The sequence below is a fragment of the Pleurodeles waltl genome, chromosome 10 (assembly GCF_031143425.1).
Source record: "Pleurodeles waltl isolate 20211129_DDA chromosome 10, aPleWal1.hap1.20221129, whole genome shotgun sequence".
NCBI lineage: Eukaryota > Metazoa > Chordata > Amphibia > Caudata > Salamandridae > Pleurodeles > Pleurodeles waltl.
This window is the reverse complement of record NC_090449.1, coordinates 298,676,976-298,703,346: the sequence shown is the minus strand read 5'-3', so window position 1 is coordinate 298,703,346 and position 26,371 is coordinate 298,676,976. Positions and strand designations below refer to the sequence as shown.

At 45.2% G+C, this 26,371-nt stretch overlaps 1 protein-coding gene across 1 annotated transcript in view; it reads left to right on the top strand.

Annotated features, from left to right (window-relative positions):
- Positions 1 to 26,371, top strand: part of CREBBP (CREB binding protein) — a 1,321,122-nt gene that overhangs the window by 324,074 nt on the left and 970,677 nt on the right. Inside the window, exon 8 of the mRNA XM_069210450.1 lies at positions 9,537 to 9,683. Within this exon, the coding sequence (XP_069066551.1) occupies positions 9,537 to 9,683 (147 nt within the window). The remainder of the gene's footprint in view (positions 1 to 9,536; positions 9,684 to 26,371) is intronic.

The window sequence follows — 26,371 nt, the reverse complement described above, 5'->3', positions numbered from 1 at the left end:
AACAAGGTATTGTTATGCTAATGGAAAAGATTTGTTTTCTACTGCCAAGCAAATCAAATCACACAGTTAGATGCCTCCATACAAAACATTGTGAGTTACTTACTACATCTACAAAAAGCAAATCTAGCCTTTTCTTCTATCAAAATTAATCTCACTGCAATCTCTGAATATTTGCAGATCAAACATACAAAGTCACTATTTAGAATCCCAGTTATTAAAGCCTTTATGGAAGGGCTAAAAAGGATCATACCTCCAAGAACCCCACCAGTACCCTCGTGGAATCTTAATATTGTACTTACACGACTCATGGGTCCACCTTTTGAACCCATGCATTCTTGCCAGATCCAATTCTTAACTTGGAAGGTAGCTTTTCTAATAGCCATTACTTCACTACGAAGAGTTAGTAAATACAGGTGTTTACTATCGAAGAACCTTTTATACAAGTACACAAACATAAAGTGGTTCTCCATACAAATCCAATTTTTTTACCAAAAGTCATTTCACCGTTTCATCTAAACCAAACAGTAGAGCTCCCAGTCTTCTTCCCACAACCAGACTCGGTAGCAGAAAGAGCACTGCATACATTAGACATAAAAAGGGCGCTAATGTATTACATAGGCAGAACAAAATAATTTCGTAAAACTAAGCAATTGTTAGTTGCTTTCCAGAAACCCCATGCTGGTAACCCTATATCCAAACAGGGCATAGCCAGATATATAGTCAAATGCATTCAGACCGGTTACTTCAAAGCTAAAAGACTTACCCATTACACCAAAGGCACAATCCACTAGAAAGAAAGGAGCAACAATGGCCTTTCTAGGTAATATACCGATGACAGAGATTTGTAAGGCAGCCACTTGGTCTACATCTCATACCTTTACCAAACATTACTGTGTAGATGTGTTAGCAACACAACACCCCACAGTAGGACAGGCTGTACTAAGAACACTATTTCAAACAACTTCAACTCCTACATGCTGACCACCTCTTTCGGGAGGATTACTGCATTATAGTCTATGCACAGCATGTGTATCTGCAGCTACACATGCCATCGAACGGAAAATGTCACTTACCCAGTGTACATCTGTTCGTGGCATGTTGCGCTGCAGATTCACATGTGCCCTCCCACCTCCCCTGGAGCCTGTAGCCGTTTAAGTTGCATTTAAATTGTATATATGTAAATAAATATTCCTTTACCACAAGCTATGTACATACATATCTATTCCATTGCATGGACATCTTTAGTATCCTCATTCTACCACTCCTACCTCACCCTATGTGGGGAAAACCATCTAAGATGGAGTCAATGCCCATGCGCAATGGAGCCGAAAGGGAGGAGTCACGCGGTCCCGTGACTCGAAAAGACTTCTTCGAAGAAAAACAACTTGTAGCACTCCGAGCCCAACAGTAGATGGCAGGAACAGTGCACAGCATGGGAATCTGCAGCGCAACATGCCACGAACAGATGTACACTGGGTAAGTGACATTTTCCATATATATATATATATATGTTCGATGGCATGTGTAGCTGCAGATACACATGCTGTGCATTATCCTGCCATCTAGTGTTGGGCTCGGAGTGTTACAAGTTGTTTTTCTTAGAAGAAGTCTTTGAGTCACGGGACCGAGTGACTCCTCCCCTTCGGCTCCATTGCGCATGGTGGTCGACTCCATCTTGGATTGTTTTCTTTCCGCCATCGGATTCGGACGCGTTCCTCTTGGCTCCATAATTCGAATCGGGGAAACTTAGAAAATCATCGAAATTTGTCTGTATTGTTTGCGTTCGGGACTGGTTTAGTATCATCACATCGGCACCGACAACAAGACCGCTTCGGTGGACCTTCGGGGCTTCCGCACTTAATCAAGGCCTGGTCGGCCCGACCACACCCGTCGACAAAGAACTAATGGACCGGACCCCTTTCCCTTTCTGTCCGAAGTGCCACGCCAAGTATCCTTACACAGACCAGCATCGGGTCTGTAACCTGTGTTTATTGCCCGAACACAGAGAGGATACTTGTGAGGCCTGCAGAGCGTTTCGATCCAAGTAGACTTTAAGAGATCGATTCGCGAATCGGTTACAGATGGCGTCGAAACAGTCACAGATGGCGTCGAAACAGTCACAGATGGCGTCGAAACAGTCACAGATGGCGTCGAAACAGTCACAGATGGCGTCGAAACAGTCACAGATGGCGGCGAAACAGTCACAACATCTCGACGCCGAAGAAGAGATGCGGATATCCATCCAGGGTTCGGACTCTGATGAATCCGACGGGGATCGACCACTGACGGCGGCACAAAAAGTGAGTACACCTGCCCCGTCCCACACCCAAGGTCAGGTCAAGAAACAAAAGGCCTCGGGAACGCCACTGCCGGAAGGCCATGGCTCAACCTACAGAAAAGATGGTGACCAAGTAAAATCGGCACCGAAAAAGGCCAAATTAGTGCCGAAGACTTACGACTCCGGTTGAGAAACTGGCACCGAAAAGAGTCGGCATCGAATAATCGAGTCGAGTAAACCTCGAAAAAGCCACTCGGAACCGAAACCGACAATCTCCATCGGGATTTCGATACCGAAAAAAACGGCTTCGGAGCCTAAAAAGACGTCCTACACGGAAGAGCAGGGGCTCTCTCTACAGCTCAAAGAAAAGCACAGATTTGAGCAGGAACTGGATTTAGAAGAGAATGATCAAACTCAGCAAAGACTAGAAATCCAGAAACACACAGGGAAGATGCAAACCATCCCTCCGCTCAAGTCCAAAAGAAAACTGGCTTTTTTCACGAGACTGAGATGCAACCAAAAGCCAAAGTGGTTAGAGAAAGGTCACCACCCCCACAACTCTCACCACAAACGTCCCCACTTCAATCACCACAGTTGTCACCAGTGGGTACACCAATGGCACAGTCACCCACACATACTGGAATGACTCAAGACGATGCGGACCCCTAAGATCTATACGACGCACCAGTTTCGGACAACAGTCCATAGTGTTATCCGACAAAACCTTCGCCGCCAGAGGACAGTACGTCCTACACGCAGGTACTGGCCAGAGCAGCAACATTTCACAATGTAACAATGCACTCAGAACCAGTGGAAGATGACTTCCTGTTTAACACTCTGGCATCCACGCATGCATTGTATCAAAGCCTGCCAATGTTACCAGGCATGCTTAAACATGCACAACGGGTTTTCCAAGAACCAGTAAAAGGGAAAGCCATCACGCCAAGGGTCGAGAAAAAATATAAACCGCCCCGTCAGACCCTGTGTTTATTAAACAACAGCTCCCTCCGGACTCAGTGGTTGTGGGGGCTGCAAGAAAACGGGCTAATTCGCAGTCATCAGGGGATGTGCCACCCCCTGATAAGGAAAGTTGTAAATTCGATGCAGCAGGGAAAAGAGTGGCGTCGCAAGCAGCCAATCAGTGGCGAATTGCCAACTCACAAATCCTCCTTGCCTGCTACGACCGAGCACACTGGGACGAGATGCAAGACATCATCCAGTGCCTCCCCAAAGAGCATCAAAAACGTGCCCAACAAGTGGTTGAAGAAGTACAGGCCATATCAAACAACCAGATCCGCTCTGCACTAGACTCTGCTGATACAGCGGCACGAACTGTAAATACAGCAGTAACAATTAGAAGGCATGCATGGCTGTGAAGTTCTGGGTTTAAACCAGAGATACAGCAGGCGGTATTGAATATGCCATTTAATCAACATCAACTATTCGGCCCAGAAGTGGATACCGCATTAGAAAAAATGAAAAAGGACACGGCCAAGGCTGTGGGTGCGCTCTACTCCTCTCAATACAGGGGAACATTTAGGAAACCACAATTTAGGGGAGGGTTTAGACAGCAACCCTCAGAACCATCCACCTCCCAAACAAAACCCACTTACCAGTCTCAGTACCAGAGAGGGGTGTTTTGTGGTTCCTACAGGGGACAGTTCCCAAGAGGAGGAGGGAAATTCCAGCCTGCCAAGCAGACCCCTGGTAGCAAGCAGTGACTTCAGTGTCACTTCCCCAACACATACCACCAGTGGGGGGGGAGATTAACAAAATACCACCACAATTGGATACACATTACCACAGACGTGGATTCTATCAATTATCCAGCATGGTTACTGCATAGAGTTCACAAGATTCCCTCCAGATGTTCCCCCAAGAATGCACAGAATGTCAATACAACACTTAGACCTATTACATATAGAGGTCCAAGCACTACTAGCAAAAGAAGCCATAGAACTGGTACCTTATCACCAGAGAGGAACAGGGGTTTACTCCCTGTATTTCCTCATCCCAAAGAAAGACAAAACGTTAAGGCCTATTTTAGATCTCAGAAAACTGAATCTCTTCATCAAATCAGATGATTCCACATGGTAACACTACAGGATGTAGTCCCTTTACTAAACCAAGGGGAATATATGACAACACTGGATCTAAAAGATGCGTATTTTCACATACCCATCCATCCATCTCACAGGAAATACCTCAGGTTTGTAATACAAGGCAATCATTACCAATTCAAAATGTTGCCATTCGCAATAACAATGGCCCCCAGGGTATTTACAAAATGCCTAGCTGTAGTAGCAGCTCATATAAGGAGAAATCACATGCACGTATTCCTGTATCTAGACGATTGGCTAATAAAAGCCAACACTCATCAACAATGTCAAATTCACATGTAATATATAAAAGATACTCTGCACAATCTAGGATTTTCTATAAATTACCAAAAATCACATTTACAACCATCCCAAATACAACAATACTTGGGAGCAACACTCAAAACACAAAGAGCAATTGCCACTCCAAGTCCACAAAGAGTCCAGTCGTTTCAAAATATAAAATCAGGCATGCAACCAAACCAACAATACACGATCAGGTTTGTGATGAAACTACTAGGCATGATGTCCTCATACATAGCTATTGTCCCAAACGCAAGACTACACATGCGGCCCTTACAACAGTGCCTAGCAAAACAATGGACGCAGGCACAGGGTCAACTCCAAGATCTAGTGTTGATAGACCGCCAAACACACTCTTCGCTTCAATGGTGGAACCCTATAAATTTAAATAAAGGGCGGCCTTTTCAAGACCCAGTACCTCATGCCATTATCGCAACAGACGCCTCCATGATTGGGTGGGGAGCACACCTCAACAATCACAGCATACAAGGTCAATGGGACAGTCAACAAAAACAACTTCACATAAATCACTTAGAACTGCTAGCAGTCTTTCTAGCACTAAAAGCCTTTCAGCCCCTTCTAGCCCACAAACATATTCTTGTCAAGACAGACAATATGACAACAATGTATTTAAACAAACAGGGGGGGATGCACTCGTCACAACTGTGTATCCTAGCGTAAAAAAATTGGCATTTGGCAATTCATAACAACATTCGCCTGATAGCACAGTATATACCAGGCATTCACAATCAGTTAGCCGACAATCTCAGTCGAGATCACTAACAGTCTCGCGAATGGGAAATACATCCCCAAATTCTTAAAGATCACTTCTACCGCTAGGGGACACCAAACATAGATCTGTTTGCAACAAAAGAAAACGCAAAATGCCAAAACTTTGCGTCCAGACACAAACAACAGATCAAGCACCCGAATCCAGCATCGCTCAATCTAGCAATCTGGCTCCTGAAATCTTAGAATTCGGATATCTAAACCTCTCAAAAGAGTGTATGGAGGTCATTAAACAAGCAAGAAAACCCACTACAATGCATTGTTATGCTAATAAATTGAAAAGGTTTGTTTTCTACTTCCAGGCTAATCAAATTACGCCACTAAACGCCTCCATACAAAACATTGTAAGTTATTTACTACACTTACAAAAATCAAATCTTGCATGTTCTTCCATTAAAATCCATCTCACCGCAATATCTGCTTATTTGCAGATTACACATACAAAATCGCTTTTTAGAATCCCAGTTATCAAAGCCTTCATGGAGGGACTAAAAAGAATCATACCCCCAAGGACACCACTAGTACCTTCGTGGAATCTTAATATTGTACTAACACGACTTATGGGTCCACCATTTGAACACATGCATTCTTGTCAAATCCAATTCTTGACTTGGAAAGTAGCCTTTCTAATAGCCATCAGTTCTCTACGACGAGTTAGCGAAATACAGGCATTTACTATCTAAGAACCCTTTATACAGATACATAAACATAAAGTGGTTCTCTGTACAAATCCACAATTTTTACCAAAAGTCATATCACCGTTTCATCTAAACCAAACTGTGGAACTCTCAGTCTTCTTTCCACATCCAGAATCAGTAGCAGAAAGGGCATTGCATACATTAGACATTAAAAGAGTGCTAATGTATTACATTGACAGAACAAAACAATTTCGAAACACAAAACAGTTGTTCGTAGCTTTCCAAAAACCTCATGCAGGTAACCCTATATCCAAACAGGGCATTGCCAGATGGATAGTCAAATGTATTCAGACCCGTTACCTTAAAGCTAAAAGAGAATTACCCATTACTCCAAGGGCACATTCCACTAGAAAAAAAGGCGCCACAATGGCTTTTCTTGTTAATATACCAATGACAGAGATTTGTAAGGCAGCCACCTGGTCTACGCCCCATACATTTACTAAGCATTACTGTGTAGATGTGTTAGCAACACAACAAGCCACAGTAGGACAGGCTGTACTAAGAACATTATTTCAGACAACTTCAACTCCTACAGGCTGGCCACAGCTTTTGGGGAGATTACTGCTTTGTAGTCTATGCAAGCATGTGTATCTGCAGCCACACGTGCCGTCGAACGGAAAATGTCACTTACCCAGTGTACATCTGTTCGTGGCATGTTGTGCTGCAGATTCACATGCGCCCTCCCCGGGAGCCTGTAGCCGTTCTAGTTGCTTGTAGATTGTAAATATGTAAATAAATATTCCTTTAATACAAACTATGTACATACATTTCTACTCCATTGCATGGGCACCTCTAGTATCCTTACTTTACCAACTCCTACCTCACCCTTTGCTGGAAAACAATCTAGGATGGAGTCGATGCCCATGCGCAATGGAGCTGAAAGGGAGGAGTCACTCGGTCCCGTGACTCGAAAAGACTTCTTCGAAGAAAAACAACTTGTAACACTCCGAGCCCAACACTAGATGGCAGGATAATGCACAGCATGTGAATCTGCAGCGCAACATGCCACGAACAGATGTACACTGGGTAAGTGACATTTTCCATATATACCCACACGCACACATTTCAGTTAACTACTACTGAATCAGAGACTTTCCTCTTGATTCCTGCTTTTGTCCCATCACTGAAACATTTCGATTTCACCCTGCTTTTTGATTAGTTGAATGCATGGGAAGAAAATAAAAGAATACAAAGAGAATTCCAGACTCTAGATGGCAGAATAATGCATAGTATGTGAATCAAGAAGAGATTCCCATTTCAAAACATGCAGTTATCACCTGCCTGAAAAAGATTGGTCTCTCTTAAGGTGTGCTCAACTTGCTCACTTCTATTTTTTCAAGCCACAGCCAACCAGTCTCCCTGCTTCCATAATATTCTAATAAATGTACTTAAAAGCAGGAGACCAGCATCAAGGGAGGGAGAAACCTTGGACAAACTCATTGAAGAAGCTGAAGGAGCAAGGAAGGGTCTCCTGCCTCCAAACATGAGGCAGATCCAGACATCAGAGACTCTGGCCAAGGAAAACTGAGGACACCATAGCACAGTCTAAGGCGAGTGTATCAGTGAGAGACAAAAGTGCCATGGAGGTACCAAGGCGTCTAAGGCAGTAGTATATACAGCTGTCTTTTTCTTTAAAGGCTTATAAAGCAAATATTTTATAGCAAAAACGGTATGTACTCTTTAGGTACAAAGTCATATTTACCAAGCTGTAGGGGAAAAAAAGGAAAAAATATTGTAATCTTTTCTGGGAGGTTGCCCAGGTAGCGGTTAGCTGAAATGAAAACTGCAGACGTAGGTACACTTATGATCAGTCTTTTGCGAAAGGAGTATATCATGCCTATGCAGGCATTGTCTGTTGAAAAATGTTAAAGTTTAATGCACACATTTTATGGGGCTTTAATCTTGTTAAAATGCTTCGAGAGTGCCTGTTGGAGATGCTATGTTTAATCCATCAGCCTTCAGCCACATTTTGGGGCTAAGATTGTGAATCACCACCTTTCCTTTGTATCTAAATGTACGAGAATCCACTTTAGATCATGTATAGCTTAGTTACAGTTTGCCTGTAGCGGGAGAGTTGTCTAGTTCTTAATAATGTTTCTAGTTGCTTATTCATAGGGATTGAGGTTAAGCATACCTGTAGAAACTATTTTCTATAACTATATTTCTGTTTACTGCATGATTGTTTGCTTCACGTGTGCTGTGGTTTGCTGTGCATTGCTGTGTCACTTTGTTACTCTCATTGCCGGTCTGTTTTATTTCCATTAGGCCCCCCCAGGTAGTTCCCTGGCCCCCCTATATTATATTACACTTACACAATTGTTATTATTTATTCAGCACTTATGCTCATACTGAGCATGAGTAGCAGGGATCCTTCGCCCTGATGAATGCCCCAAGACTTTCCAGAGCTCATTACTGAGGGCAGAAACATGTTGGCTCCTTCCTCTTAGATAGGTGACCCTGTGAGTCATTGTTCTCACATTGGTGCCCCAGTCTGCTTTTTTAACCACATCAAACAGAACCTTCTATTAAATACTCACATAGGTATCTGTTTAGGTGTTTTTATTTCTTAGTCTAGCTGGATCCCTCCATTTCCAGAACCAGAATTAAGTTACACACTCCCTCCTGTTCCTTTAACAGTGAGGTTGAGTCCGCCCAGGTGGCACTGTCCTACCTGGGTGGGGCTAGGTGGTCATATGATGAAGCATGACACTATATAGTGTGTGAGACCACCTAGTCCGTAAAGGAAATTCCTCTCCTCCTCCCCCCCCTTCCAGGGCTTCCAGACCCTCCACAGCACCACAGTCCACCAATATCTCACCTCTAGTTGAGGATTACGAGGGGTCTAGTGTTACAATTGATACACCACTGACCCACCCCTCGATACATTAAAAGAACCCCGTACTCCCTGGTCTGATTTTGTAGTGATTTTGGGAGCTGAGTACGATTGTGTTCTTCCCTTGTCCCCTCTCTCCCACATTCTCTCTCATTGTGAATTTAAACTATTTTCTGACTTATATTTTACTCGCTGTTGCCTAGTCAGAGGACAAACTGCTAATAAACATATTAAAATACTCTTTTGTAGGTCTAGAAAGAAAACTGCTAAACATATCTATAAGAAATTTGTAGCATAGTACTAGTACTGTACGGTCTAGTTGCATTTTATTTGCTATTACTTGCTAATGTGATGGAGAGGATTTGTCAGTAAATTGATGGATATGAGAGTGGTAGTTTCTAGTAAAAGAAGAGACTACATCCTAGACAGACCACAACATCTTATCACAGGTTTCAGTATAAACAAAATCATATATGGCATACTTCTGAAGTAAATGTTGGATCCCTTGTAATTGCCTCTGGGTTCTTTTTTTCTAGTCAGTTGCTGAGTGATGGCACAAATACGGTCGGTGTTGCAAACCTTAGCACTATGCCTACAGCTGCACCACCTTCCAGCACTGGTGTAAGGAAAGCATGGCATGAACATGTCACTCAAGACCTGCGTAATCATTTGGTGCATAAACTGTAAGTATTTTCACCTATTTGGCATTTTACCATAAGCTTTGCATTTGGAAACCATCTCCAGCTTCTCTCTCCATTGTGAATCTCCTCTAGGGCAATTTGGCGATACCACAGATTGCATCTAGATTTTTGTATTTTAAATACATTGGTCCTCATGGAAGTTTGGAGAAATGTAGTGGGCAGGGTCAAACCATTTTTAAAACTTGTGGAGTATAAATCTGTTTAGGGCTTGGCTTTTTGTTCTTGGATGTTTTTTTCTGCACTTTCTCAATCACAGGAAGAACTAAATTAACATTAACAAAGTATAAATACCAGAAATGCCGGTGTGGCTGTAAATACACATGCTCTGCACAATCATGCCTTCTAGTGTTGGGTCCGGAGCTATGCAAGCTGTTTTTCTCCGAAGAACTCTTTCGAGTCATGAGGTAAAGTGACTCCTCTTGTTATTGATATTGCACATGGGCATCGACTCCATTGTTAGATTGTTTCCTCTCTGCTGTCTGGTTCGGACTTGCGTGCCTCTGCTCATGCTTCAACTCTGTTCGGATATACTTTTTCGGTTCTTTACTGTCCTTGACATGATTGTTTTCGATTGCTCTTTTCCACTGTTGAGCTTCTCAAAAAATGTGTTGGTTCAGGCTCCTTCGACTGATTTTGCCCTCGGGCGCTGCTCATTCATACCTGTCTTTCTGCTTGTTGGCTGCTACATTAATGTGGTTATGGTCATGGAATGCACAACCTTCAGATTCTGAGATGCTTGCAAGTCCTTCCAATCAAAGAAGACCCTCTGGGACTGCAGGACTCATTGGCTCAAAGTCGTAAAATGCCTTGAACGACCCTCACGACCTCATTGGCGAGGAACACATCACTGGAAGAGCAACAGCCAAGGAAGAGGAGGCCTTCTCAATCGAGGATAGCTCTGGCTTCGAAGAAGAGGTGACTTTGGAAATGCAGCAAATACCATCTCCCGAGCATGTGATTACAGTGGCCCCTGCGGCAACACCCAAGCCTTTCACAAAATCTGTGGCTTCCTCACTCCCGGAGGTTGCAGGACGACCACTGCCTTCTGGACATGGTTGGATCTGAAGACTGGTTTGGGTGCCCTGCCCTCGGGTCCAGTGTCGAAGGTTTCTACAAAGGGCAATCCTTCGGCATCGTACTCCACCTCCTGGGACCGAAAGCATGTTTTGGCATCGACCTGACCCTCTGTACCAACCCAGCAGCTGACTCGATCTCCCTCGGTGCAAACGAAGCGTCAGTCCTCCATACCTAAACTCTTAGGCCCGAAAACTTTGGAGCTGAAAGAGACTAGACTATCTTCGACTTCCACATCCCCTGTCAAGCCCATTTTCAAAAAATTGGACATTCGCCAGAGGAAGATAAAATTAAAGTGGGGACTGGCTGTCTCATTGCTACGCCTTCCTCTTCACCTTTAAAAAGGAAGCTGACTTTTGAGGAGACACTGGATCTCCCCCTTCCTTCCAGGAAGAACAGGAAGAAAACTAAGGACAAGGCCACCAGCCATGCCTACCATCCCCCTTCTACACCAGCTCCACTGGATACCTCACCTTGGGGGTCACCGCAGTTAGACACTGGTGGGCTAGGGGGGCTATTAGGTGAGCCTGATCCTTAGGACATGTATGACACAAATCCCACACACGAAATGACCCAGATTTATACTCCGCTGGTCCCTCCCCTCTTCAGGATATCACCTCATACCAACAGGTCATTGCTAGAGCAGGAGCCTTTCATAATGCCGAATTGCACAAGGAATCCTTGGAACAGGATTTATTTTAAGAAGTTAGCCTCTACACACAGGGATGCTCAGTGTTTGGCCATGATACCAGGAGTGATGAGCCATGCTGAGGACGTCTTCAAAGATCCCGTCAGAGCTGGGTTTTTCTTCCTTAGGGCAGACAAGAAATATAAAATAGCGCCATATCCAACATGTCTATTGTCTAAAGCTCATTACCACACCGCTCAACATTTTACCTCGCTCTCACAGGTTATCACTAGAACATCAGTCACTTCTCAAGCAGGAGGTCCAAGCCCTTCTTCTCAGAGGGGCTATGGAACCTTTTCTTTAACACCAAGACTCAAGGGTATACTCACTATTCTTTCTGATTCCCAAAAATATCATATCCCTAAGACCAATGTTGGATCTCAGACCTCTAAACAAGTTCACCCTATCAGAACACTTCCATATGGTCTCCTTACAGGATGCCATTCTACTTCAACAGGGTAACTTTATGGTAACAGTAGACCTAAAGGGTGACTACTTCCCCATACCAATACACCCTGCTCTCCGCAATGCTTGATTTGTCATAGAAGGCAAATATTACCAGTTCAAAGCTCTTCCATTCGGGGTGACTACTGCACCTCAAGTATTCACAAAATGCCTGGCAGTGGTCACAGCACACCTGTGAACACAAAAAGGTTCATGTATTTCCCTACCTGGAGGATTGGCTCATCAAGGCTTGTACACATCAACAGTACCAACAACACACTCGGGTGACAATGGATCTACTTCACAGCCTAGGGTTTACTATCAACGGTTCACGTCTCACCTCTAAGCTCCACAAATTCACCCTTACTTGGTAGCAATCTTAAACACACAGGATTAGCCTACCTCAAGCCTGCTTAAATACAGAACTTTTACAGGCAACCTTGCCCCAGTTTTAGACAAATCATACACTTGGTGAAGACTGTTATGCTTCTGCTATGAATGGTGGCCTCCTGTATTGCCATAGTTTCCCCATGCAAGGTTACACATGCGTCCTCTGCAACAATGTCTAGCTCGCCAGTGGTCTCAGTCACAGTGTCAGCTGGAAGATCTAGTGTTGCTAGAATGGCACATTGTAGGAAGTTGGCTCTGTGCATGCTATTTCTTACTTTGAAATAGTACATACAGAGTCCAAGGGTTCCCCTTAGAGGTAAGATAGTGGCAAAAAGAGATAATTCTAATGCTCTATTTTTATGGTAGTGTGGTCGAGCAGTAGGCTTATCAGAGGGTAGTGTTAAGCATTTGTTGTACACACACAGACAATTCCAGGCCAATAGGTTTTTGTATAGAAAAATATATTTTCTTAGTTTATTTTAAGAACCACAGGTTCAAGATTTACAATCAATACTTCAAATGAAAGGTACTTCACTCAGGTATCATAGGAACTTTGAATCAGCAAAATAGCATGTACAGTTTTGGCAAAAATGGCAATAAGCTATTTTAAAACTAGACAGTGCAAATTTCAACAGTTCCTGGGGGAGGTAATTGTTGGTTAGTTTTGCAGGTAAGTAAACCACCTACAGGGTTCGAAGTTGGGTCCAAGGTAGCCCACCGTTGGGGGTTCAGGGCAACCCCAAAGTTACCACACCAGCAGCTCAGGGCCGGTCAGGTGCAGAGGTCAAAGTGGTGCCCAAAACACACAGGCTTCAATGGAGATGGAGGTGCCCCGATTCCAGTCTGCCAGCAGGTAGGTACCCGCGTCTTCGGAGAGCAGACCAGGGGGGTTTTGTAGGGCACCGGGGACACACAAGTCAGCACAAAAAGTACACCCTCAGCGGCACGGGGGCGGCCGGGTGCAGTTTGCAAACAGGTGTCGGGTTTGCAATTTGTTTCAATGGGAGGCCCAGGGCGTCTCTTCAGCGAAGTAGGCAGGCAAGGGGGGGGGGCTCCTCGGGGGTAGCCACCACCCGGGCAAGGGAGAGGGCCACCTGGGGGTCGTTTCTGCACTGGAGGTCGGATCCTTCAGGTCCTGGGGGCTGCGGGTGCAGTGTCTTTACCAGACGTCGGGTTCTTGGAAGCAGGCAGTCGCGGTCAGGGGGAGCCTCTGGATTCCCTCTGCAGGCGTCGCTGGGGGGGCTCAGGGGGGGTCAACTCTGGCTACTCACAGGGTCGCAGTCGCCAGAGGGTCCTCCCTATAGTGTTTCTCCGCAGGTCGAGCCGGGAGCGTTGGGTGCAGAGTGGAAAGTCTCACGCTTCCTGCGGTAAACGTGCAGTCCTTTAAAAGTTGTTTCTTTGTTGCAAAGTTGTATCTTTTTTGGAGCAGAGCCGCTGTCCTCGGGAGTTCTTGGTCCTTTTAGATGCAGGGTAGTCCTCTGAGGCTTCAGAGGTTGCTGGACCCTGGGGGACGCGTCGCTGTTGCAGTTTTTCTTGAAGTGGGGAGACAGGCCGGTAGGGTTGGGGCCAAAGCAGTTAGTGTCTCGGTCTTCTTCTGCAAGGCTTTCAGGTCAGCAGTCCTTCTTTGTCTTCAGGTTGCAGGAATCTGGTTTCCTAGGATCTGGGGAGCCCCTAAATACTGAATTTAGGGGTGTGTTTAGGTCCGTGAGGGCAGTAGCCAATGGCTACTGTCCTTGAGGGTGGCTACACCCTCTTTTGTGCTTCCTCCCTGAGGGGAGGGGGGCACATCCCTATTCCTATTGGGGGAATCCTCCAAAATCAAGATGGAGGATTTCTAAAGGCAGGGGTCACCTCAGCTCAGGAACCCTTAGGGGCTGGCCTGACTGGTGGGTGACACCTCCTTGTTTTTCTCATTATCTCCCCTGGACTTGCCGCCAAAAGTGGGGGCTGTGTCCAGGGGGCGGGCATCTCCACTAGCTGGAGTGCCCTGGGGCATTGTACCACGAATCCTGAGCCTTTGAGGCTCACTGCTAGGTGTTACAGTTCCTGCAGGGGGGAGGTGTGAAGCACCTCCACCCAGAGCAGGCTTTTGTTTCTGTCCTCAGAGGGCACAAATGCCCTCACCACATGGGGTCAGAAACTTGTCTCTCAGCAGCAGGCTGGCACAGACCAGTCAGTCCTGCACTGAACAATTGGGTAAAATACAGGGGGCATCTCTAAGATGCCCTCTGTATGCATTTTTTTAATAAATCCAACACTGGCATCAGTGTGGGTTTATTATTCTGAGAAGTTTGATACCAAACTTCCCAGTATTCAGTTTAGGCATTATGGAGCTGTGGAGTTCGTTTTTGACAAACACCCAGACCATATACTTAATATGGCCACACTGTACTTACAATATCTAAGAATAGACTTATACACTGTAGGGCATATTGCTCATGCAGCTATGCTTTCACCTGTGGTATAGTGCACCCTGCCTTAGGGCTGTAAGGCCTGCTAGAGGGGTGACTTACCCATGCCACAGGCAGCATTTTGTGTGCATGACATCCTGAGGGGGATGCCAGGTCGACTTTGCCTTTTTCTCCCCACCAACACAAACAATCTGCCATGGCAGTGTGCATGTGTTAGGTGAGGGGTCCCTTAAGGTGGCACAACATATGCTGCAGCCCTTAGGGACCTTCCCTGGTCACAGGGCCCTTGGTACCACTGGTACCTTTTACAAGGGACTTATCTGTGTGCCAGGGGGGTGCCAATTGTGGAAACAATGGTACATTTTAGCTGAAAGAACACTGGTGTTGGGGCCTGGTTAGCAGGGTCCCAGCACACTTCTCAGTCAAGTCAGCATCAGTATCAGGCAAAAAGTGGGGGGTAATTGCAACAGGGAGCCATTTCCTTACACACATTCAGGGTTCTTTGCAGTGGTAGAACACCAGCAACCTTTTAAACGAGTGGCCTTTTCTGGACCCTGTTCCCCATATCACTCTCACCATGGACACATCACAGACAGGTCTTGAAGGTAAGCACCCCAACCCAACAGTACAAGATCTTTAGGATACCAGGCATAAATCTTACACATCAGTTACCTAGAGCTTCAGGCAGTCTACTCAGCACTGAAAGCTTTCCCTCCTCATCTGTCTCACAAGGTTGTCCTAGTCCAGGTGGACAATATGACAGCCATGTATTACCTACAAAAACAGAGAGAGGGGCGGGAGGTGGAGACACAACTATCACACCTGTCTCAGACCATATGGATGTGGGCTCTACATGACTATTCTTACCTGTTAGCAGAATACCTGCTGGAAACTAACAACTTTGCAGACCTGCTCAACAGGATGAAGTAACAAGTTTACAAATGGGAACTCTACCCACAAGTCCTCTTCCCATACTTCCAAAAGTGGTGTTCCCTCAGATAGACCTTTTCGCCACAGCAGAAAACGCGAAATGCCCAGACTTTGCCTCCCGGTACTCACATCCACTATCCAAGGGCAATGTACTATGGATGAGTTGGTCAGAGATATTAGTCTACACTTTTTTACCTCTCCCTCTCCTTCCATTTCTGTTTCGGAAGCTCAGGCTAAGTGATCCTCCCACTTAGGCGTGTCAACCCTGGTTCTCAACACTGTTAGATCTCTCATTCGTACCACACAAGAAGCTCCCCAACAGGCCAGACCGTCTCACTCAAAATGAAGGACAAATCAGAAAGCCAGACCCCAAAACTCTCAACCTAGCAATTTGGCTTCTGAGGTCATAGAGTTTAGCTAGCTTGACTTTCAGACCCCGGGGAGGTGCGCATTAGGTGAAGAGTAGGAGTGTCACTTTGAAGAATGTGGGTCTACAAGCACACACCCTTCCCAGCGGATCTATGATATGAGAGGCTGATTACCATTGAGTAATATGGACGGACATTGCAAGCATTAGGTATAATTTTTAGTCATAACCTTAGATAGGTGTATTATACCACACCACATAACATGTAATATTAATGCTCTTAAAAGTGGTAGTCATACTAGGAGTGACATCAGGGAGTCCGTTCTGGTCCTGAAGAGGATCCTAGGGGTAAGGCTCCGAGACATGTAGACCAGGAGGCAGGGTATATAACACACCCCACTTCCGAACCACCCCTTTTTAATCATACCGTCTCCGTAAGATCTATTAAAACATCAGAATCACTAGGTGGCAGGTATTTTTAAGTCACCCGAGACCCCAACACTCCTACCCCTTTTATGATTCACATTGATGAGACTAAAACAGTGCTCATGTAATTCGTCGGTCATAGTCTGCCGTGCTCCGTAGCGGAACGGGAAGAAACCCAATGATGAAGCATGCACCAAGGGATTAATCCTGGTGGGTGTTTTTCTAATAAGAACATTTCCTTTCCTTTCCTGTCCATCTTGTGGTTTTTCTATGGGCTGGGCCTTTTAAAATTTTTTTTTTTTATGTTACATAGCTCACCAACATGCCAGTGTAGGATAGGCAGTGCTTTGTACCCTTTTTCAGACTACAGCGACTCCCACATGCTAGCCACCGCTTCTAAGGAGGGGGTCCTTTACAGTCTATGCAAAGCATGTGTATCTACAGCCACACATGCCATCGACCGGACTATGTTGCTTACCCTGTAAGCACCTGTTTGTGGCATGTAGTGCTGTAGATTCACATGCGCCCTCCCTCCTCTCCAGACACCTGTGGCTGTTGCAGATACAAAATACATTTACATTTAGCAGGGTCATTGTAATTCTTACCCATACTTGACACTCCTCTCTCACTGCCTGTGGGAAAATAATCTAACAGTGTAGTTGACACCCATGCACAATATCACCAAGAGGGAGGAATCACTCAACCTCATGACTCGAAGACTTCTTCAATGAAAAACAACTTGCACAACTCCAGACCCAACACTTGATGGCATGAGTATGCATAGCATGTGAATATACAGCACTGCATGCCACAAACAGATGCTTACAGGGTAACATATTCCTTTCTGCCTTATAGCATCCTCACTGACCGTCATAAAATGTTCCCACCAGTGTGCAGGGCCCTGGAATACTTTCCTTTATTTAAAACATAAAGCTTTCATTGGAAGTAGAACCTTAAAACGTTCCAGCTGTATTTGTCATCTCCATGAAAAGTAGGTCAGCATTTGCTTCAAATTGCCTTTTTAAACAGAAGAAAAAAACGTTGCAGCACCAAGCTGAAACATGTAACGCCTTAGCATAGGAACCTTTAAGCTTTTGTATTACAGTTCAGAAAACTGAACGAAAACAGTGCAGAGATCAGGAAGGGTATTAGGTCAATAAGGATACTCTTCCTTTAAAGAGCCAGCAGCTTCCCTATCAGCATGCACTGAACTAACACTTTGCCTCATATCTTCCGTCCTTTTAATTTTTTCCCCCCGCTCATACTGTCTAAATCCCTGAATACTTCATGGGGATTTTCTCCATACTTTGGAGTTGGATTCCTCAAAACTAATTTTTTTGGGGATTCACATTTATATCTCTTCTTCTGTGTATATATCCCCCCTCCTCCCCAAACACATACTTGAGATTTTCACTCACAGTGCCATCGCTATTTATGATGTGCTATTCCTGTGGGAGGAAGAAGGCTATCACAGATCCGGATTGGATGTGTGTGTGTGTGTAGTCTACCATCTGTCCACTCAAAAAATGTGAATTCTGTCAGGAAATGAAGAGTAGCACCCAAAGACAGAAGGGATCTGCTTATGGGGGACAGTTGTAAGACCTAGAAGCTGAGCAGTAGAGAAAAGGAACAACAAAAGCAGAAAAGAGGGGAAGAGCCCTACCCTGAACTCTTGCATTCTCCCAGACAAGGCTCCATAGAAGGTTCCAACGAGAAAAGAAGGAACAGATGCCATAGCTGTCATTTCAGACACTCACAATGTTAACAAATGCATGTATTGATCAAAGTCGAGGCAATACTCTGCGCTGACATTTTCACAATTGCTCTCCCAGCTCTGTGGCAGGTATATCAATGAGACATAAACTGACAGCACAGTCACAGAAATCCAAAATTTCACAGGTGGCCCTGACTCTGCTATCCCTGGGGTTACCATCAAGACTAGCAGTGGTGTAGAGGAGCACTTTACCCTTTCACTGCCAGCCCCCAAACCCCCTCCCCCCCCCCCACCACCCAACACACACAGACACAGGTGTCAACTTTGCCTATTTAGGGCAGTTCGCACTTAGGCCCTCATAACATTTTGTCCATGTAAGCTACCAACGCCAAATTGCGTCCTTTTTCCAACATCCTAGGGATTCCAGAGGTACCTAGACTTTGTGGGTTCCCCGGAAGGACACCAAGAAATTAGCCAAAATACAGTGAACATTTTGTTAAAAAAAAAAATATATATGAAATTGTGAAAAAGGGCTGCAGAAGAAGGCTTGTGTTTTTTTCCCCTGAAAATGGCATCAACAAAGGGTTTGTGGTGCTAAAATCACCATCTTCCCAGCTTTCAGGAATAGTCAGACTTTAAGCAGAAAACCCAATGTTCGATGGCATCTGTCGCTGTAGATACACATGTTCTGCATAGCTCGCCATCTGGTGTTGGGTCAGAGTGTTACAAGTTGTTTTTCTTCGAAGAAGTCTTTCGAGTCACTGGACCGAGTGACTCCTCCTTCTGTCTCCATTGCGCATGGGCGTCGACTCCATCTTCGATTGTTTTCTTTCCGCCATCGGGTTCGGACGTGTTCCTGTCGCTCCGAGTTTCGGAACGGAAAGTTAGTAAATATTGGAAGATTTTCGTCGGATTGTTGCGTTCGGGATCGGCGTAGTTAGATTCAACACCGCATCGAAGATCGACGCGCTACGGTGCCCTTCGGGGTAGTTTTCGATCCCCCGTCGGGGCCTGGTCGGCCCGACCGCGTGTCGAACAACGCCGATGGAACGGACCCCGTTCCGTTTTTGTCCCAAATGCCACAAAAAATACCCGTATACAGACCAACATTTGGTCTGTAACCGGTGCCTGTCACCTGAGCACAGTGAGGAGACTTGCGAGGCCTGTCGCGCGTTCCGGTCCCGAAAGACACTCGTGACCGTTGAGCCAGGAGACTTCAGATGGCGTCCACGCCGACAGCGCACCGAGAGTTCGAGGAACAAGAGGAAGAAGAAACCTTTTCGATCCACGAATCGGACTCCGAGGAATTCGACGATCAAAGAGCCGTGAGTAAGACGTCGAAAACAACACATAAGAAAAGTGACAAGGCCCAGGGGACGCCACTGCCACCAGGCCATGGCTCCACCCATAAATTCGGTGACCGACCTTCGGCACCGAAAAAGGCCCAAACAGTGCCGAGATCGTCCGACTCCGGTCGAGACACCGGCACGCAGCCTTCTCGGGATCGAGAAAGTGCTGGAGAAAAGCAACGACACCGAGATAGCGGTGTAGAAACGGCTCGATGCCGAGACAGCGGCACCGACGAAGATCGACGCCGAGAGGTTTCGACTCCAAAAAAGAAAAAAACCACCTCGGAGCCGAAAAAAGATACAGGCAGGGTTTCGGTGCTGAAACAACCCGTAACCGACCCAGGTCCAGGCTCTTATACAGAGGAGCAATCACTGTCCTCTCAGATGCGAAAGCATAGGTTTGAGGAAGAGCTGCAATCCACCGAAGTGGACCATAAGCAAAAACGTATTTTCATACCGCAGGGAACAGGAAAAATAAGCACCCTTCCCCCTATTAGGAGAAAAAGGAGACTGGAGTTTCAAACAGACCAGGCGCCACAAACAAAAATGGTGAAAAAGATGACTCCGCCACCCTCTCCTCCACCTGTAATTAACGTCTCACCAACGCAAACTCCGTCACATTCCCCGGCTCACACCACCATGAGCCAAGGTGACCAGGATCAAGACGCTTGGGACTTATATGACGCCCCAGTGTCGGACAACAGTCCAGAGGCATATCCAACAAAGCCCTCACCACCAGAAGACAGCACAGCATATACTCAAGTGGTGGCTAGAGCGGCACAATTCCACAACGTAAACCTCCACTCAGAACAAGTCGAGGATGACTTTTTATTCAACACCCTCTCCTCCACCCACAGCTCCTACCAAAGCCTGCCTATGCTGCCAGGTATGCTTCGGCACGCAAAGGAAATCTTCAAGGAGCCGGTCAAAAGTAGGGCAATAACGCCAAGGGTGAAAAAGAAATATAAGGCACCTCCTACAGACCCTGTTTTCATCACCACACAGCTGCCACCAGATTCCGTCGTAGTAGGAGCAGCTCGGAAAAGTGCCAACTCCCACACATCTGGGGATGCACCACCCCCAGATAAAGAGAGCCGCAAGTTCGATGCAGCTGGGAAAAGAGTCGCAGTACAAGCTGCAAACCAGTGGCGCATCGCTAACTCTCAAGCACTACTTGCACGCTATGACAGAGCCCATTGGGATGAGATGCAACACCTCATCGAGCATCTACCCAAGGAACTACAAAAAAGGGCAAAGCAGGTGGTTGAGGAAGGACAGAACATATCAAATAACCACTTACGATCTTCTATGGACGCAGCAGACACAGCTGCAAGAACAATTAATACATCTGTGACCATTAGAAGGCACGCATGGCTACGAACGTCTGGGTTCAAACCAGAGATACAGCAGGCAGTGCTCAATATGCCATTCAACGAAAAACAACTGTTCGGACCAGAAGTGGACACGGCAATCTAAAAACTTAAAAAAGACACTGACACTGCTAAAGCCATGGGCGCACTCTACTCCCCGCAGAGCAGAGGAACCTACAGCACCTTCCGCAAGACACCCTTTAGAGGGGGGTTTCGGGGTCAGGCCACACAAGCCAGCACCTCGCAGGCAACCCCGTCCAGCTACCAGGGACAGTACAGGGGAGGCTTTCGGGGCCAATACAGAGGAGGGCAATTCCCTAGGAATAGAGGAAAATTTCAAAGCCCCAAAACCCCTACAACCAAGCAGTGACTCAGATGTCACTCACCCCCTCCACACAACACCAGTGGTGGGAAGAATAGGTCATTATTACAAAGCATGGGAGGAAATAACTACAGACACTTGGGTCTTAGCAATTATCCAACATGGTTATTGCATAGAATTCCTACAACTCCCTCCAAACATACCACCAAAAGCACAGAATTTATCAAAACAACATTCCGAACTTCTGGAAATAGAAGTTCAAGCACTATTGCAAAAGAATGCAATCGAATTAGTACCAAACACACAAACAAACACAGGAGTCTATTCACTGTACTTCTTAATACCAAAAAAGGACAAAACACTGAGACCAATCCTAGACCTCAGAATACTAAACACCTACATCAAATCAGACCACTTTCACATGGTCACGCTACAAGAGGTGTTACCATTGCTAAAACTACAGGACTACATGACAACCTTAGACCTCAAAGACGCGTATTTCCATATACCAATACATCAATCTCACAGAAAATACCTACGGTTCGTATTCAAAGGAATACATTACCAATTCAAAGTATTGCCTTTTGGTTTAACAACCGCACCAAGAGTCTTTACAAAATGTCTAGCAGTAGTGGCTGCACACATCAGAAGGCAGCAAATACATGTATTCCCGTATCTAGACGACTGGCTAATCAAAACCAATTCACTAACAAAGTGCTTACAACACACAAATCAAATCATACAAACCCTCTACAAACTAGGTTTCACCGTCAACTTTGCAAAATCCAACATTTTGCCGTGCAAAGTACAACAATACCTGGGAGCCATAATAGACACAACAAAAGGAGTAGCCACTCCAAGTCCACAAAGAATTCAAAATTTCAACAAGATCATACAACGCATGTATCCAACACAAACAATACAAGCAAAGATGATATTACAACTCCTAGGCATGATGTCTTCATGCATAGCCATTGTCCCGAACGCAAGACTACACATGAGGCCCTTACAACAGTGCCTAGCATCACAATGGTCACAAGCACACGGTCACCTTCTAGATCTGGTGTTGATAGACCGCCAAACTTACCTCTCGCTTCTATGGTGGAACAGTATAAATTTAAACAAAGGGCGGCCATTCCAAGACCCAGTGCCACAATACGTAATAACAACAGATGCTTCCATGACAGGGTGGGGAGCACACCTCGATCAACACAGCATACAAGGACAATGGAACGTACATCAAACAAAACTGCATATAAATCACCTAGAAATGCTAGCAGTTTTTCAAGCATTAAGGGCTTTCCAACCAATTATAACTCACAAATACATTCTTGTCAAAACAGACAACATGACAACAATGTATTATCTAAACAAACAGGGGGGGGGGCACACTCAACGCAGTTGAGCCTTCTAGCACAGAAGATATGGCGATGGGCAATTCACAACCACATTCGCCTAATAGCGCAGTTTATTCCAGGGATCCAGAATCAACTTGCAGACAATCTCTCTCGAGATCACCAACAGGTCCACGAATGGGAAATTCACCCCCAAATTCTAAACACTTACTTCAGACTCTGGGGAACACCTCAAATAGACTTGTTTGCAACAAGAGAGAACGCAAAATGCCAAAACTTCGCATCCAGATACCCACACAGGCAGTCCCAAGGCAATGCCCTATGGATGAACTGGTCAGGGATATTTGCCTACGCTTTTCCTCCTCTCCCTCTCTTCCTTATCTGGTAAACAAATTGAGTCAAAACAAACTCAAACTCATTTTAATAGCACCAACTTGGGCAAGGCAACCCTGGTACACAACACTGCTAGACCTATCAGTAGTACCCCACATCAAATTGCCCAACAGGCCGGATCTGTTAACACAACACAACACAACCAACAGATCAGACATCCAGATCCAGCATCGCTGAATCTAGCAATCTGGCTCCTGAAATCCTAGAATTCGGACACTTACAACTTACCCAAGAATGTATGGAAGTCATAAAGCAAGCCAGAAGGCCGTCCACTAGGCACTGCTATGCAAGTAAATGGAAGAGGTTTGTCTGCTACTGCCATCATAATCAGATCCAACCTTTACACGCAACTCCAAAGGATGTAGTGGGTTACTTGCTTCACTTACAAAAATCTAACCTAGCCTTCTCTTCCATTAAAATACACCTTGCGGCAATATCTGCATACCTGCAGACTACCTATTCAACTTCCCTATATAGGATACCAGTCATTAAAGCATTCATGGAAGGCCTTAAAAGAATTATACCACCAAGAACACCACCTGTTCCTTCATGGAACTTAAATGTTGTCTTAACAAGACTCATGGGTCCACCTTTTGAACCCATGCACTCTTGCGAAATACAGTTCCTAACCTGGAAGGTTGCATTTCTCATCGCCATTACATCTCTAAGAAGAGTAAGCGAAATTCAGGCGTTTACAATACAAGAACCTTTTATACAACTACACAAAAATAAAGTCGTCCTAAGGACTGATCCTACATTTTTACCAAAGGTTATTTCACCGTTCCACCTAAATCAAACAGTGGAACTACCAGTGTTCTTCCCACAGCCAGATTCCGTAGCTGAGAGGGCACTACATACATTAGATGTCAAAAGAGCATTAATGTACTACATTGACAGAACGAAAAACATCAGAAAGACTAAACAACTATTTATTGCATTCCAAAAACCTCATGCAGGAAACCCAATATCAAAACAAGGTATAGCCAGATGGATAGTTAAATGCATCCAAATCTGCTACCTTAAAGCAAAACGACAACTGCCCATTACACCAAGGGCACACTCAACCAGAAAAAAAAGGTGCTACCATGGCCTTTCTAGGAAACATCCCAATGCAAGAAATATGTAAGGCAGCCGCATGGTCTACGCCACACACGTTCACCAAGCACTACTGTGTAGACGTGCTATCCGCACAGCAAGCCACAGTAGGTCAAGCCGTGTTAAGAACATTATTTCAAACCACTTCCATTCCTACAGGCTGAGCCACCGCTTTTGGGGAGATAACTGCTTACTAGTCTATGCAGAACATGTGTATCTACAGCGACAGATGCCATCGAACTGAAAATGTCACTTACCCAGTGTACATCTGTTCGTGGCATCAGTCGCTGGAGATTCACATGTGCCCACCCACCTCCCCGGGAGCCTGTAGCAGTTCGGAAGTTATCTTCAACTTTGTACATTTGTATATATATTATTTTAACCTTAAATAGGTACATACTTAGTCACTCCATTGCATGGGCACTATTACTACAACACAACTCCTACCTCACCCTCTGCGGGGAAAACAATCGAAGATGGAGTCGACGCCCATGCGCAATGGAGACAGAAGGAGGAGTCACTCGGTCCAGTGACTCGAAAGACTTCTTCGAAGAAAAACAACTTGTAACACTCCGACCCAACACCAGATGGCGAGCTATGCAGAACATGTGAATCTCCAGCGACTGATGCCACGAACAGATGTACACTGGGTAAGTGACATTTTCATTTCAACACAATTTTGGCATTTTACTGGGACATAGCTCATTTAAAAAAAAAATTGTGCTTTCCGCCTCCTTCCAGTTAGTGACAGAAATGGGTGTGAAACCAGTGCTGGATCCCAGAAAAGTAGACACAATTCTGAATTCAGCAAGAGGTAATTTGTGTAGATGTACAAGGGTTTCCTACAGAAAATAACAGCTGAAATAAAACGAAATTGAAATTGAGGTGAAAAAAAACAGCTATTTTTCTCCACGTTTTACTCTGTAACTTTTTCCTATGATGTCAGGTTTTTAAAGCAACATACCGTTAAGTCTACTGGACTCTTCTGTTTGCGGGGATATATAGGGCTTGTAGGTTCATCAAGAACCCTAGGTACATAGAGCTAATAAATGAGCAACATCCCGCAATGGGTTTTCATTCTATCCCGGGTATACAGCAATTAATTTGCTTAAATATATAGAATGAAAAATAGGTATCAAGAAAACCTTTGTATTTCCAAAAATATCCAGGTAGCCCATACCAGCATGTGAATTTCAGGGCATTTCTCAAATAGATGTCTTTTTTACACACAGTCTTGCATTTGGAAGGAAAAAATGTAGAGAAAGATAAGGGGCAATAATGCTTGTTTTGCTATTCTGTGTCCCCCCCCCCCCCCCCCCCCCCCCTCCCCCCAAGTCTCCTGATTAAAATGGTACCTCACTTGCATGGGTAGGCCTAATGCTCGCAACAGGAAACACAACATGGACACATCACATTTTTACATTAAAATCTGATGTGTTTTTTTGCAAAGTGCCTAGCTGTAGATTTTGGCCTCTAGCTCAGCTGGCATCTAGGGAAACCTACCAGACCTGTGCAATTTTTAAAACTAGACATCTAGAGGAATCCAGGATGGGGTGACTTGTGGGGCTCTCACCATGTTCTGTTACCCAGAATCCTTTGCAAAGCTCACAATTTGGCCAAAAACATACTTTCTTCACATTTCAGTGACAGAAAGTTCTAGAATCTGAGGAGCCACAAATTTCCTTCCACCCAGCGTTCCCCCAAGTCTCCCGATTGAAAATGGTAAGTCATTTGTGTGGGTAGGCCTAGTGCCCACTAAAGGAAATGCCCCTAAACACTCTGGGGACATCAAAATTATCAAATATGCGTTTTTGGTCCTGGGCTCAGCAGCCATACAGGGAAACCTACCAAACCTAGACATTTCTGATAACTAGACTTCAGAGGGAGTCTGGGGAGGTGTGACTTGTGTGGATCCCCCAATGTTTTCTTACCCAGAATCCTCAGTAAACCTCAAATTTAACTAAAGAAAATCCCAATTTTCCCACATTTCTGTGTGTGATCACCGCACCGGGACTAATTTCCTACCACCTAACGTTCCCTTAAGTCTCCCGGTAAAAACTCACTTTTGTAGGTGGACCTAGTGCCTGTGACAGGGAAAAGCCAAAAACATGTCGAAATAAGGGGGAACCAAAGCGGGTCCAAAAGGGCAGTTTGGAAAAAAAAAATGTTTAGGCTGAGAAGTGGGGCAGAATTTTTATCAGTATAGATGAGACAGTCCTGGGTGGTAGACATTTTGTGGATTCCTGCAGATTCTGGAAGGTTCCCTCACAAAAATGGGGAAAAATGTGTGATTTCTGGCAAAGTTGGAGGTTTGCAGGGCATTGTGGGTAAGAAAATGGTGC